This window comes from Sarcophilus harrisii, chromosome 3 (assembly GCF_902635505.1).
Source record: "Sarcophilus harrisii chromosome 3, mSarHar1.11, whole genome shotgun sequence".
Classification (NCBI taxonomy): Eukaryota; Metazoa; Chordata; class Mammalia; order Dasyuromorphia; family Dasyuridae; genus Sarcophilus; species Sarcophilus harrisii.
The window spans coordinates 408,859,156-408,871,417 of NC_045428.1; the positions used below are offsets into that span (position 1 = coordinate 408,859,156).

At 35.4% G+C, this 12,262-nt stretch overlaps 1 protein-coding gene across 7 annotated transcripts in view; it reads right to left on the bottom strand.

The window, feature by feature from the left end:
- Window positions 1–3,857: 3,857 nt before the first annotated feature.
- SCN2A (sodium voltage-gated channel alpha subunit 2) overlaps window positions 3,858–12,262 on the bottom strand; it is a 150,935-nt gene continuing 142,530 nt past the window's right edge. For all 7 annotated transcript variants that reach the window (XM_031960548.1, XM_031960552.1, XM_031960550.1 and 4 more), the window contains 2 exons: window positions 9,558–9,828; window positions 3,858–7,653 (listed from right to left, as the gene is read on the bottom strand). In XM_031960548.1, the coding sequence (XP_031816408.1) occupies window positions 6,458–7,653; window positions 9,558–9,828 (1,467 nt within the window). In that variant the 3' untranslated portion in view covers window positions 3,858–6,457. The remainder of the gene's footprint in view (window positions 7,654–9,557; window positions 9,829–12,262) is intronic.

A 12,262-nucleotide genomic window follows, 5' to 3' on the forward strand; every position in this document is an offset into this window, starting at 1 on the left:
CCATTACATCACCATACTAAGTACTAAGTATATAAATGAACTAAAGAACCATCATGTCATCAATTCCACTGAGTTAACACCGTGTTTCAAGTATTCTTCTCCAGAGTTCTGGCCCTCTACAATATCCTATCTGAGATATACCTAATCACAGGGATTCTTTCCAAGACCGTGTTATTGCTTTATTCCCTGCCATGCCCAATTTTCCTGTTTTTCCTTACTCCGCTGGGTTGCCTCTCTCTCTTAAGGAGGAAGCCTTCAGGAGGTCACTCTTTACCCCAGGTAAATGCCCTTGATTATTATGGAGACAACTTGAGCCTGAATTCTTTCAGAGAGGACTCTGCAATAGAGGCCCTGGTACCCCACATTTTTGGTGTATCCCAACATTGAAGAATGAGAAAAGGTCATTGGATCTGGTAGTTAGGGGATCATTGGTAACGTCAGAGAGAACAGACTCAGTTGACTGATGGAGACTGAAGCTTGGCTTCTAGGAGTTGAGAAGCAGACAGAGTAGAAGGAACAATATATAGACACATTTCCCTAGGAGTTTGGCTGTGGAAGAAAAGAGAAGACATTTACTTGAGGGGATGTTAGAGTCAAGTGAAGATTTATTTGTTTTATATGATGGAGGAGACATGAACATGTTTGTAGACTGTTGGGGAGTTAATAGAAAAGGAATATTGAAGATGAGAGAAAGGGCCGATTGGGACTGGGAGTGGGTGGAAGCATACAATAGATGACTAGCCTGGGTAAGGAGAGAATACAGGATGATATCCATGGGTCTTAAGATAAAGAAATAGCCAATACAAAAGAAGGATGCCATTGTAAATAGCTTTTATTTTTCAGTAAAATAATATGAGATCTCAAGTGAGAGGGGGATGGGGAAAGGAGTGAAGGCTTGAGAAGAGGAGAGATTTGGAATAATTACTGTAAGAGGGAGAGAGAGAGAAACACATAGAGAGACAGAGAGACAGAGAGAAACAGAGCCAAAGCCAGAGACAAAGATACACACACACACACACACACACACAGAGAGAGAGAGAGAGAGAGAGAGAAAGAGAGAGAGAGAGAGAGAGAGAGAGAGAGAGAAAGAGACAGACAAGAGAGACAAAGTCAGAGACAAAGAGAGAGACAAAGACCCACTGAGAATGGACAGACAGACAGACAGAGGAGAGACAGAAACAGAGAGATAGAAACAGAAAAAGACAGAAACAGGAAGAGAAAGAGAGACAGGAAAACAGAAGAGACAGAGAGAGAGAGTTAAGAGAGACAGACATAGAGAGAAACAGATCAAGATGGGGGGGGGGAAGAGAAAATCAATCAATTAGAGAAAAATAAAGGGATTGATTAATGGAAAAAGTTTCTACTCCAAAGTTGCTAAATTTCTCTTAGTTGACAAATACAATGGGCATTTCTTAATCATCATTCTCTTTAACATCCCTGAAGTCTTTGAAGCTATTGATTGGACCACTCCTATCTCTTTTGCTGAATTCTTCTTTAGATCACACTGTCTAATCATTGGTGTCCCTCAGGGATCTGTCCTGTGCCTTCTTCTCAAGATATACTATTGATGATCTCATCAGCTCCCCTGGATCTAATTACCATCTCTATAATCTGAACTCTCAAATCTACTTTCCCTCCCCAGATCTGTCTTGCACCTTCAACTACCTTTCAGAAATCTGGATCTGGATGTCCAATAGACATCTTAAACTCAATATGTACAAAATGGAATTCATTATCATTTCCCCAAACCCTTCTCCCTCCTGATTTCCTTATTACTGTGGAGAACAATATCATCTTCTCAGTCCTTTAGGCTCACAATCTAGGTGTCATCGTGGACTCCTAATCTATTGCCACGTCTTGCCAATTTTACCTTTTCCAGTTTTTTCTTATACCATATTCCCCCATACTTATTCTTCAATACAGTGACACTTGTCTCCCGGCTGTTCCATAAATTAGATGCTCCATTTTTCCATGATGAGCATTGTCCTAGCTTGACACCCCCGTTCCCTCTCCTCAGCTCTGACTACTGATCTCCCTGGCTTCCTTTAAGTCTCTGCCTTCTACAATGAGTCTTGCCCAGCCCCCTTTAAGTCCAGTGTTTTCCCTCCATTATTTCCTCTTTGTTGTTATTTAGGGATGCCATGACATGCAAGTGAATTGAATTTAAGTGAGGGATGACTATGCAAGGTCACCTGCCTCACTTTCTTCTCCAGAACCATCTGGGCCTAGTGGCCAGATATAGATCAGGATAATTGGAGATGGCCCGGATGAAATGAGAGAACTTGGCCTTTTTAAGCTAAGGTCTTCAATAGATCTCAGTTTGACTGGGGCGGCACCCATTCTGTGATTAAGGCTAGGTAGCAACTGAGGCAAAAAACCTCATTCACCTAGTCAATATGTGTGTGTGTGTTAAATATATATACATATATATTTAAAAATTAAATAAATATAAAGAAATAAATCTGAGAGGGGAAGACCCTCAGGGTTTCTGGCCAAAGGAGAAACAATTGTTATTTACATTTCGTCTAAGTCAATCCGGACCCAAACCAATTACCTAGCTTTGTATATATTTGTTTACATTGTCTCATCCAGCGGATTGCAAACTCTTGGAGAGCTGGGACTGTTTTTGTCTTTCTTTCTTTTTTTTTTTTTTTAATCCCAGTTCCTTCATAAATACTCTGGAAAATAGCAGGTGCTTAAGAAATGTGTATTCAGTGCCATAGACATCCAGAGAGAGAATTATGGAAATTCAATGAGGATCAAAGCATGCTATTTTCACTTTGTTGTTGTTGTTATAGTGGTTGTTTGATTTCTTTTTCCTTCTTGGTTTCCCCTCCTCTCCTGTTTGATCTGATTTTTTGGGGGGGGCAGCATGATGAATATAGAAATATTTTTAGAAGAATTGCACAAGTTTAACATCCAATTGTTTGCTGTCTAGGAAAGGGGGGTGGGAAGGAAGGAGAAAAATTTGCAACACAAGGTTTTACAGAGGTGAATGTTGAAAACCATCTTTGCATGAATTTGGAAAAATAAAATACTATTAAAAGGGGGGGAGAATTTTAAAAAGAGAAATGTGTACTGATTATATAAATGTGTACTGATCAGCATTAGTATGTGCCTTCTTCCAATTTAGTTCATCATCTTATGAGTAAGAGTTGTTCATTTATTTTGGCTGTGTCTTACTCTCCTTGACCCCATTTGGAGTTTTCTTGGCAAAGATAAGTGGAGGAAATTTTACAGATAAAGAAACTGAGGCAAACAGGATTAAGTGACTTGCCCAAGGTCACACAGCTAGTTATGATCTGAGGTCAAATTTGAATTCAGAAAGATGAGTCTTCCTGACTCCAGACTGGGCACTCTATCTACTGTGCCACTTAGCTTCCCATGAGTAAGAACCGAGGATGCAAATAGTGAAGGTTGGCATTTGCCAAAACTTAAAGAAGATAGGATCAAAAAAAAAAAAGTTAAAGTGGTTAACTACTCAAGATTTTGAAGGAAAGAAAGTAAATTAGAGCAGGAAGAGCACTGAAAGGTGTAAAGACTAACAATGAAGATGATTAGATTTCAAAGGAGTGAGCCTTAGGGAAAGATGAAATGATAAAAGGTAATTGTCAGAGAGAAAATTTTCAGAATTCTTGATCTTGGAAGTGGAAGCTCAAGTGAATGGTACAGGGTCTTGGCAATTAAAATTATTGAGGAGCTGGGAAGCTAGAGTGTTTGAAAGTTTTATGAGATTCTAAGGAAGAGATATAAAATATGAAGGAAATTTGAAATAGAGCAAAAATATAGGGAAAGAAATGAAATAGAAGAGAGGAAAACAACAGAGAGGAAAGAAGGTATAATAATTAAGACACAGCTTAAAATGTTAGTAAAATTTTTATTAATTTATATAACTTTCCACCACTCTGCCCGACACCACTTCCAAGTATTCAAATACTAAAAGTTGATATTCAGTACAGCCATCTTAAATTAAATAATCAATTTTGTTTTCCATTCCACGAAAAATTTAAAAGATGAACGAATTATTATCTTTAGTTTTAGTTTTCTTTACATTTATTTTTCTGCAAGAGACACTTTTTTTTTTTTTTTTTACATTATAGAAATCTACCCTTAACTTGTATTTTCAAAGATAGAAACAAAGACAGGAAAAAAAATCAAATGCAATTTAAAAAATCTTTATTCTTTTGGCTTGATTGTAATGTGGTTTACCGTTCTTTATGGTAATAGCATTTTCCTACATGCAATTCACCAACACACTACAAGTCAATAGCTTTAATAAAAAGGAATCTACATTGAACTTTTTGCTTGGGTAAGAAACACAAAACGTCCTGATTTGACTGAATATACAACGATACTTGGTCTTGTGGAAACAGGATGTGGAGCCCATCTTATCTCTAAAACAGGTCTAGTGCAGCATGAATCAACAAGAATAAGAGTAGTCTGTGGAACCAAACTCTTGGAAAAAAGAAAAATGATTTTGTGACCTAAAGACAGTGAACTCAAACTTATGAATTAGGCAGTGCTAGAAATCACAGTTCATCTTCCCCACCCACCCCCCTTTCTACAACACAATATTACTATTTGGAAGCAAGTGAATTTTGTCCTCATTTTGAGATTTATTTCACATTAAAATGTGTGCAAATATACAGTACTAATAAATAAAAAAGCAGAAAATGATGACTCATCCTTGTATTTATTTCTTCTTTTGTGAAGTGCTTCAATTTAAAAAGTTTTATGGACAGAAAGTAATAAAAGTGACTGTGACATGAAGCAGAAGATAATTGTAATTTCTTGTTTTATGTACAAAATGCTGAAAAATAAAATAAAATGAACTTTTTACAGTATTTATATATTATTAGAAAACTCTAACCATATATATTTTTTAACAGATTTAAGCAGCTGGCAACATGTCTGTACAGTCTTTCTAAATACCGCACAGAGTTCACTTAAAATTTAAGAAAGCAAAGCAAAAAGCTCTTAAGATTGCTGCAACCTATTGCTTAATGACATGGAGGAATGAGGTCTCGGTTGAACGATTGGTTTCACTTTACCACTGACATATGGCTTCCCATATTAGACTTCTGAACAGTGGAAGGAGTAAAATACAGCAGCATAGGCAAGATAAAACATGCATCATGATAGCTCCCGAACTATTAATAATGGTACCAATTACGTCATAATACCTGTTGAAAGCTTGCAAACTACACTTACTGTGGTACATATTTGATGCAATAAATACTGTGCTCAGGTCATTATTTTATTTTTTTTTTAATTTCTTTGCTCAAACATGCACCACTAGGTAAAATTATTATTTACATAGTAGACTTTTGTTTGTTCGCTTGTTAATTTTTGGACACATATTGTGTCAACCTTGCCCAGAGCAGAAGATGGCTAAACAATACTGCAGGAGAAAGCAGAATTAACTTTATAAAGGGCTGTGTATGTATGTGTATGTTTATGTTTGGGGGTCAATTTAGTTTCCTCAGAAAGACTACTAGGGTATTTTTGTTTTATGCCAAAGGACACTTACTGAGAACATAAATTCGTGCTGCCGGGACTCTGAGTGACAATCTGAACCAACTTTACTATATATATATATATATTTATATCTAAATATAAATATATACACACATATAATGGATTGTGTAAAAATAAAACAACTCTTTAATTCTTGTGGATTCTACAGGACTTTTACAGGCACATTAAGATTTGTCTGGATGAGACACCTTAAACGTAAATCGCTATTTAAGCACCTCAAAATTTAGAAACATCCTGAAACATGAAGTAGTTAAGCTGTTTCTTTTTGTGATGTAATGTTTTCCCGTGCATGAGCTAGCAGTTCGACATGCCTTCATGCAAATCATTTCTGTCTGTACAATAGAGAATTGTAGTCTGCCCTCCCTTGAACCCATTTATTATTCCCCCCAACATAAAACCCATTTACAAAAATAGTCACATATAATAGTAAACAACCTGTGAATTAAAAAAAAAAAAAAGATAAATTCACCAACACAGATTTTGTAAAAATATGGCAGATGTGGCAGTTGAAACATAAGCAGTGGATACAATTACTGTAGTCAAGTGTCATATGTTAAACATACATAAAATTTTAACTTTTTCACTCCTTTGACTAGTCCCTACAGTCTGAGTAGCCATTTTGTCTCTTCAGCAGTGTCAGCTGGTAGTGAAAACAGAAACCACTTGTCAAGATTGTTCCTCTGGCTTACAGAGTCACAGTTGACTGACGAGGGGTCACTGTCTTGTGAGAGGCACTGACCTTTAAGTATGTATTTGTAAAAACAGTCAGTTTGGCATAAACCTCCTTGAAGGAGTCCTGTTGACACAAATACATCACCTTCACAGGCTGTAAACAAATGGTCACAAAAGAGAATATTCTTTATTTCTTTTCTTTCCTCTTTTTTTCCCTTTTCTTTCTCTTCTTACTTTATTTTTTTTATTACTTTTTGCCTTCCCTGACATCTTTTCCTTTGTCTTCCTTTTCCGTTTTGTCTTTTTCATATTTTTCCTTTTCAGGTTTTGTTACACTATCATATGAAGGTGGAGAGGTGGTGGAAGGGGTCACATCAGTTTTCTCTGGTGTTGAATTCTCATTCAGTTTATCAATAATCATATCTTCTTTGATAGGTAGTCCATTGCCTTCTTTACTTTTATCTTTTTTATATATACATGAAACTTTTTTAACTTTTTGCCTCAAGAGATGACGTCGGTAAGCCCGCTGGATTATGACTGCGGACACTTCCTCCTGTTTGCGTTTCAGAGTAGTGGTGATTGGCTCATAGGAGACTTTGGAAGGATTAGATGCCATGAAGCGCTCTTCCATCTGTATTCGGAGAGCATCCATTTCCCCACTCTCTCCCAAAACACGCTTTGTGAAAGCAAATAAGATGTCAAGGCAGTGAATTCGGTCCCCACTTACCATGGGCAGATCCATGGCTATGAGTTGGACTTTGTTTGGTTTTGCTATAAGAAGAGGTGGATCTAGGGCAGCTGCAAAATCAGAGAGTTTACAGAACTCTATGAACTGGGTAGCATCAGGATCAAACTTCTCCCAAACCTCATAGAACATCTCAAAGTCATCCTCACTCAGTGGCTCCGCACTCTCTTCAGTTGCAACACTGAAATTCTCCAGGATAACAGCAATGTACATGTTCACAACCACCAGGAATGAGATAATGATGTAGCTGACAAAAAAGAAAATCCCAACAGAGGGGTTGCCACAATCGCCTTTGACGGAGCTTCCAGGGTGATCTTTTTCAGGGTCACAGTCTGGTGGTCCGCTGTTAAGAATGGGTGCAAGCAAACCATCCCAACCAGCTGATGTGGTAATTTGGAAGAGGCAGATCATGCTGTTGCCAAAGGTTTCAAAGTTGAACATATCGTCGATTCCAACTTCCCTTTTGACATAGGCAAAGTTGGACATTCCAAAGATAGCATAGATAAACATGACCAGGAAGAGCAGGAGCCCGATGTTAAATAGAGCAGGGAGGGACATCATTAAAGCAAAGAGCAGGGTGCGGATCCCCTTCGCTCCTTTAATAAGACGAAGGATTCGTCCAATCCTGGCGAGACGGATCACTCGAAACAGGGTAGGGGACACGAAATATTTTTCTATCAGCTCTGCTAGAAACATACCTATGAAAACAAACACACACACACACACACAAAGGATAGATCATATTCAGTCACAAACTATAATAAATTAAATATTTCAGTGACAAGGGCTATTTGATGATAGGCTGATTTTTAAACAAACTTGCTGATTTTTTAACACAAATTATTATTGTTGTTTCAATTCAGGTCAAGAAATTCAGCTTTTAGATTTTAGTAGAATTCCACCAAAACTTTGACTTAAATTGTTGTCAGTGGAGATATTCTAAATTGCAAAAGAAACAAGATACAACAAAGAAAGGAAAGCCAATGAAAGTCCTGAGAATGATAGCATTACAGGAAATTTCTCTTTCAGAAATTTAATAATGGCACACATACTCAAAAACAAATAAAAATGTATTATCATTTATAGAAGTCTCTCTTTGTATATATATGCCTCTCTCTATAAATATTTATAGATATATAAATATAGATAGACATATAGACACATATGAGCATGTATAAGTATATATCCTTATAACTAAATCATATGTCTATGTGTATACAATACAGAAAATACATATTAAATATGTAGACTCTGTGTGTGTGTCTACTATGAATTGTCACCTAGAAATAGGAACTAGATCTGTGATTTCATATAGGTGAAGAATATTTATTAAAGCAGATCAACTTTTTCCCTACAACTTAAAGTCATTAAAAATTGCCAAAAGTCCTGAGAAGTTAAATTACTTGGCCAATATCATGTATTTAGTATTTTTCAGACATAGTAGTTGACCCTAGTTCTTCTTGTTTTTGAGGTCAGCTTTCTATCCACCAAACCATGTTGCTTGTCTTCCTATATATGTATATGTATATCTACACATGTGTTATGTTTATTTATGAGAGAGAAAACAAAAACTTGTAAATTCTTTTTTTAAAATATCACCAGTAAAATTCTATTCTAGTTCAATGGTAATTACCTATCTAACTATCAATGTATATGTTCTGTTTTCTCAGATAGATTATCATCCTCTTCATGTATACTGTCTTATATGACTGGCTTCTAGACTAGGCTGTTTATTGCTAGAGCCAAATCCTTCACTGAAGAAGAGTGCAGGGATGGATTGACTTCCAACTTGGGTATAATCTGAAGCCCTGTGAGAAGTTATATAAAGAATTACTGAGGATCAGTAACATGAATGACCTGTAACAAACTATTAATTACTGAAAACAAATAAAAAATGCACTCAATACTATAACTACAATATGGTAAACACAAAAGCATCACTTTTTGATTTTGGTACAGCTACATTTCTTTCTAGTCAAGTAATAGTGAATCTGAATGAAATGAAATGAAAAAACACACTTTGGGTTTTTTAAAATAAAGTCTAATTTTGAAATTGAAAATACTAAGTAGAAATCACATTTTAAAAATATACCAACATTTGCAAAAACAAAAAAAAGGATTGGAACAAAAGTGGGAGGTGGTGAGGTGGGAGGAGAATGAGAGAGAAAGAAAGAAGCCTCCAACTGTTCTACTATTCCAGCTACTCAAAGAACATATTTTTTTGTGGATTCCCTGACTCTGAGTAATGAGTCTTTGTGTCAGCTCTTTGTTCAAAGTTATACCTGAATTTACTAAATTGTTTTTTATGTACTGCATTGTTTTGTACCACATGTTAGAGTTTTATGCCAAAGCTACATTTATCAGTTTCTGGCATGAACAAAGATGATAAATGAAACCTGATGAAAACAAATGCTTTCTTTACACATCATTTCAGGCAGAACATGCAATCATAAAGATGACAAACTGAAGAATGGACTATTAGACTTTTGTTTGAAAGATCTGGGGGAATGAAAAAGATAAATGCAAAGCTATGTCAAAGTTTTCAAAAACACGTTTTTTACTTTTTTACTTTCTTATTTTAGGAAAAATAATCTGTCCTTACCAACAATGGAGAGAATGACCACCACAAAATCAAATATATTCCATCCTATGGTAAAATAATAGTAGCGAAGAGAGATCAGCTTCAGCACACATTCTCCAGTGAAGAGGACAATGAATACTAGGTTAATCCAATACAAAATATTAGTCATTTCTTGACTCTGATCATCAGTCTCCACCATCATGGTGACCATGTTGAGGCAGATGAGAATCATGATGCTGATATCAAAAACTTGTCTGGTTACAAAATCAAAGACCATTCCTTGGAATTTATTCTGTAACAAAAGAAAGATTTCATTTAGAAACAAATAGGGATTTTCTTATTTAATTTATTTTAGCAGAATTTATTATGAAATATGGGGAAAAGACTTCAGATTACATGTGTCAATGTAATTATATCATTTGTGTGTCAATATATCATATGTTTTTCAAACATGTTTATTTCATGTACTTTATTTTTATGTCAAATTAATTGCTTTTCAGATCCAGGAGAACATTGTACGTAGTAACAGAAGGATTATGTGGTGATCAACTGTGATGGACTTGGCTCTTACTACTGAAATGATTCAAGGCAATTTCAATAGATATAGGATGGACAATGCCATTAACATCTAGGGAGAGAACTACAGGAACTGAATGTGGATATTTTCATCTTTTGTTGCTGTTGCTTGTTTGCTTGTTTTTTTTTTTCTTTTCCATGGTTTTTTTCCCTTTTGATCTGATTTTTCTTACATAGCATGACAAATATAGAAATATGTTTAAAAGAATTGCACATATTTAATTTATATCAGATTGCTTGCTGTCTTGAGGAGGAGGGAGGTAATGGAGGAAGGTATAAAAATTTAGAACACAAAGTTTTACAAAAATGAATGTTGAAAACTATCTCTATATGTATTTGGAAAAATAAAATACTACTGAAAAAATTAAATATTTTTAGTATATGCAGAAAAGATCACATTTTAGTATCTAGTAAACATCTCCTAATATAATACAAGCTCATGAGATTAGAGACTATTTCAGTCTAAATTTCTATCATAAAGTCCAGCATAGTAACTGATACAGAGAAGGTGTCCAACAAATGCTTATTGATTGATTGATTAAATTAATTACAGTATAAGTTATCAGAAACCATCTAGTCCAATTCCTTCATTTACAGATGGGGAAGCTCAGTTCTGGTAAGGTTAGGTGATTTGTTTATAGTCATACAAGCAGTAAGAATCAGAAGTAGGATTTTTAAACAAATGTACTTTAACAGATTTTGGCTTCTGACTTTCTGCACTGTACATGGTACTTCTACCACATCAAACAAAGGAGGGATTCAATAAATAATTTGTATTTGTGTCAAGCTTTATTATCTAAAAAACTATAGAGTGGAGTGTCAATCAAGAATGACTTTATGTTGCCCCAGGTGATCTCATTTTTTGCCCTTTTTAAAAAAGTTTTTTCCATACTTAAGTGAATGAAAGTAGAGTGACTTACACATATAAATTGTTGATATTTATAAAAAGATTATGAAAAGCAATGACCTAATTTCTCTACCTGCTTTAACTGAATGATAACTGAACTCTTTAGCATCTGTGTGGTTTTCTTTACCTTCTTGTTCTGATTGTCTGTTCCATTCCAATCACCAACCCTGGATCTTTGATCTTTTTCTCCAGTAAAATGCCTAGCAATAGCTAATGCTGGAGAAAATTAAAAGGAATACAGAACTAGTCTATAGACTCCTGGTCTCTCACATTCACACTGCCTTCAACAATCCCTTCTCATTGTCTCTTTAAAAAAAATAGAATTTCATTTTTCCAGTTATATGTAAAGATAGTTTTCAACATTTAACATTTTCTTTTGTAACATTTTGAGTTCCAAAATTTTCTATCTTCCTCTTCTCCCCTCTCCCCAAGAAGGAGAGTATTTATATATAGTTTTTATGATATAGCATTTATATATAGTATTTATGATATAGTTTTTTACAAGTGCAATCAATCTCATTGTCTCTAGGTTACTCCAGGGCTATTATAAACTACTCTCACTCTTATGACCTTGTGTATAGATGAAGAATAATTATGTTAAGTTGTGTGAGTCCCTCCTTTGGGGTCTTCCTTATGGCACTCCCCACTTTTCAATCCCATTTCTTTTGCTTTGGGTTCAGAGGAAGAGGAATTCCCTCTTTCTAAATCAAATCCCTCTAGGAGCATTCTGTACCTATATCTTTTCTAAGCTCTTGAAAACCTCTGTTCTATACTTATCCCTTCCCTCTCTACTTCTCAACTGATTTAAGTCCTTAGACTTAAAATGCTCTTTGGCATTTAAAGCCCTTCTCCACATTGTAGCTCCAGGTCATGTCTGCAGCTGATTTTACTTTACTAGTTACTCTCATTCCCACAGCCAGATTGTCCAATCATTCATCCCTTATGTATGGCATCTATTTAGTATCTTTGTTAGGCTATTCTCTATGGTTAAATGCACTTCTTTCTTACCACTAACTCTAGTTAGTCCTAAATCTTACCAGAGCTTAGCTTAAGAGCCGTTTCATTCAAAAAGCCTTTGATGAGTTGCTTAATTGTTGAATCCAGCCCCACAGTTTATATTTCTTTCTAGAAATCCTGTAAGTAAATCTGTAAATCCTATAAATCTGTGAAACTTCTGAATCCAGCTATTATGGAGGCAGAGAGTATCTCACTTTGTATTTATATCTTGCCTTTCCCCACCTTA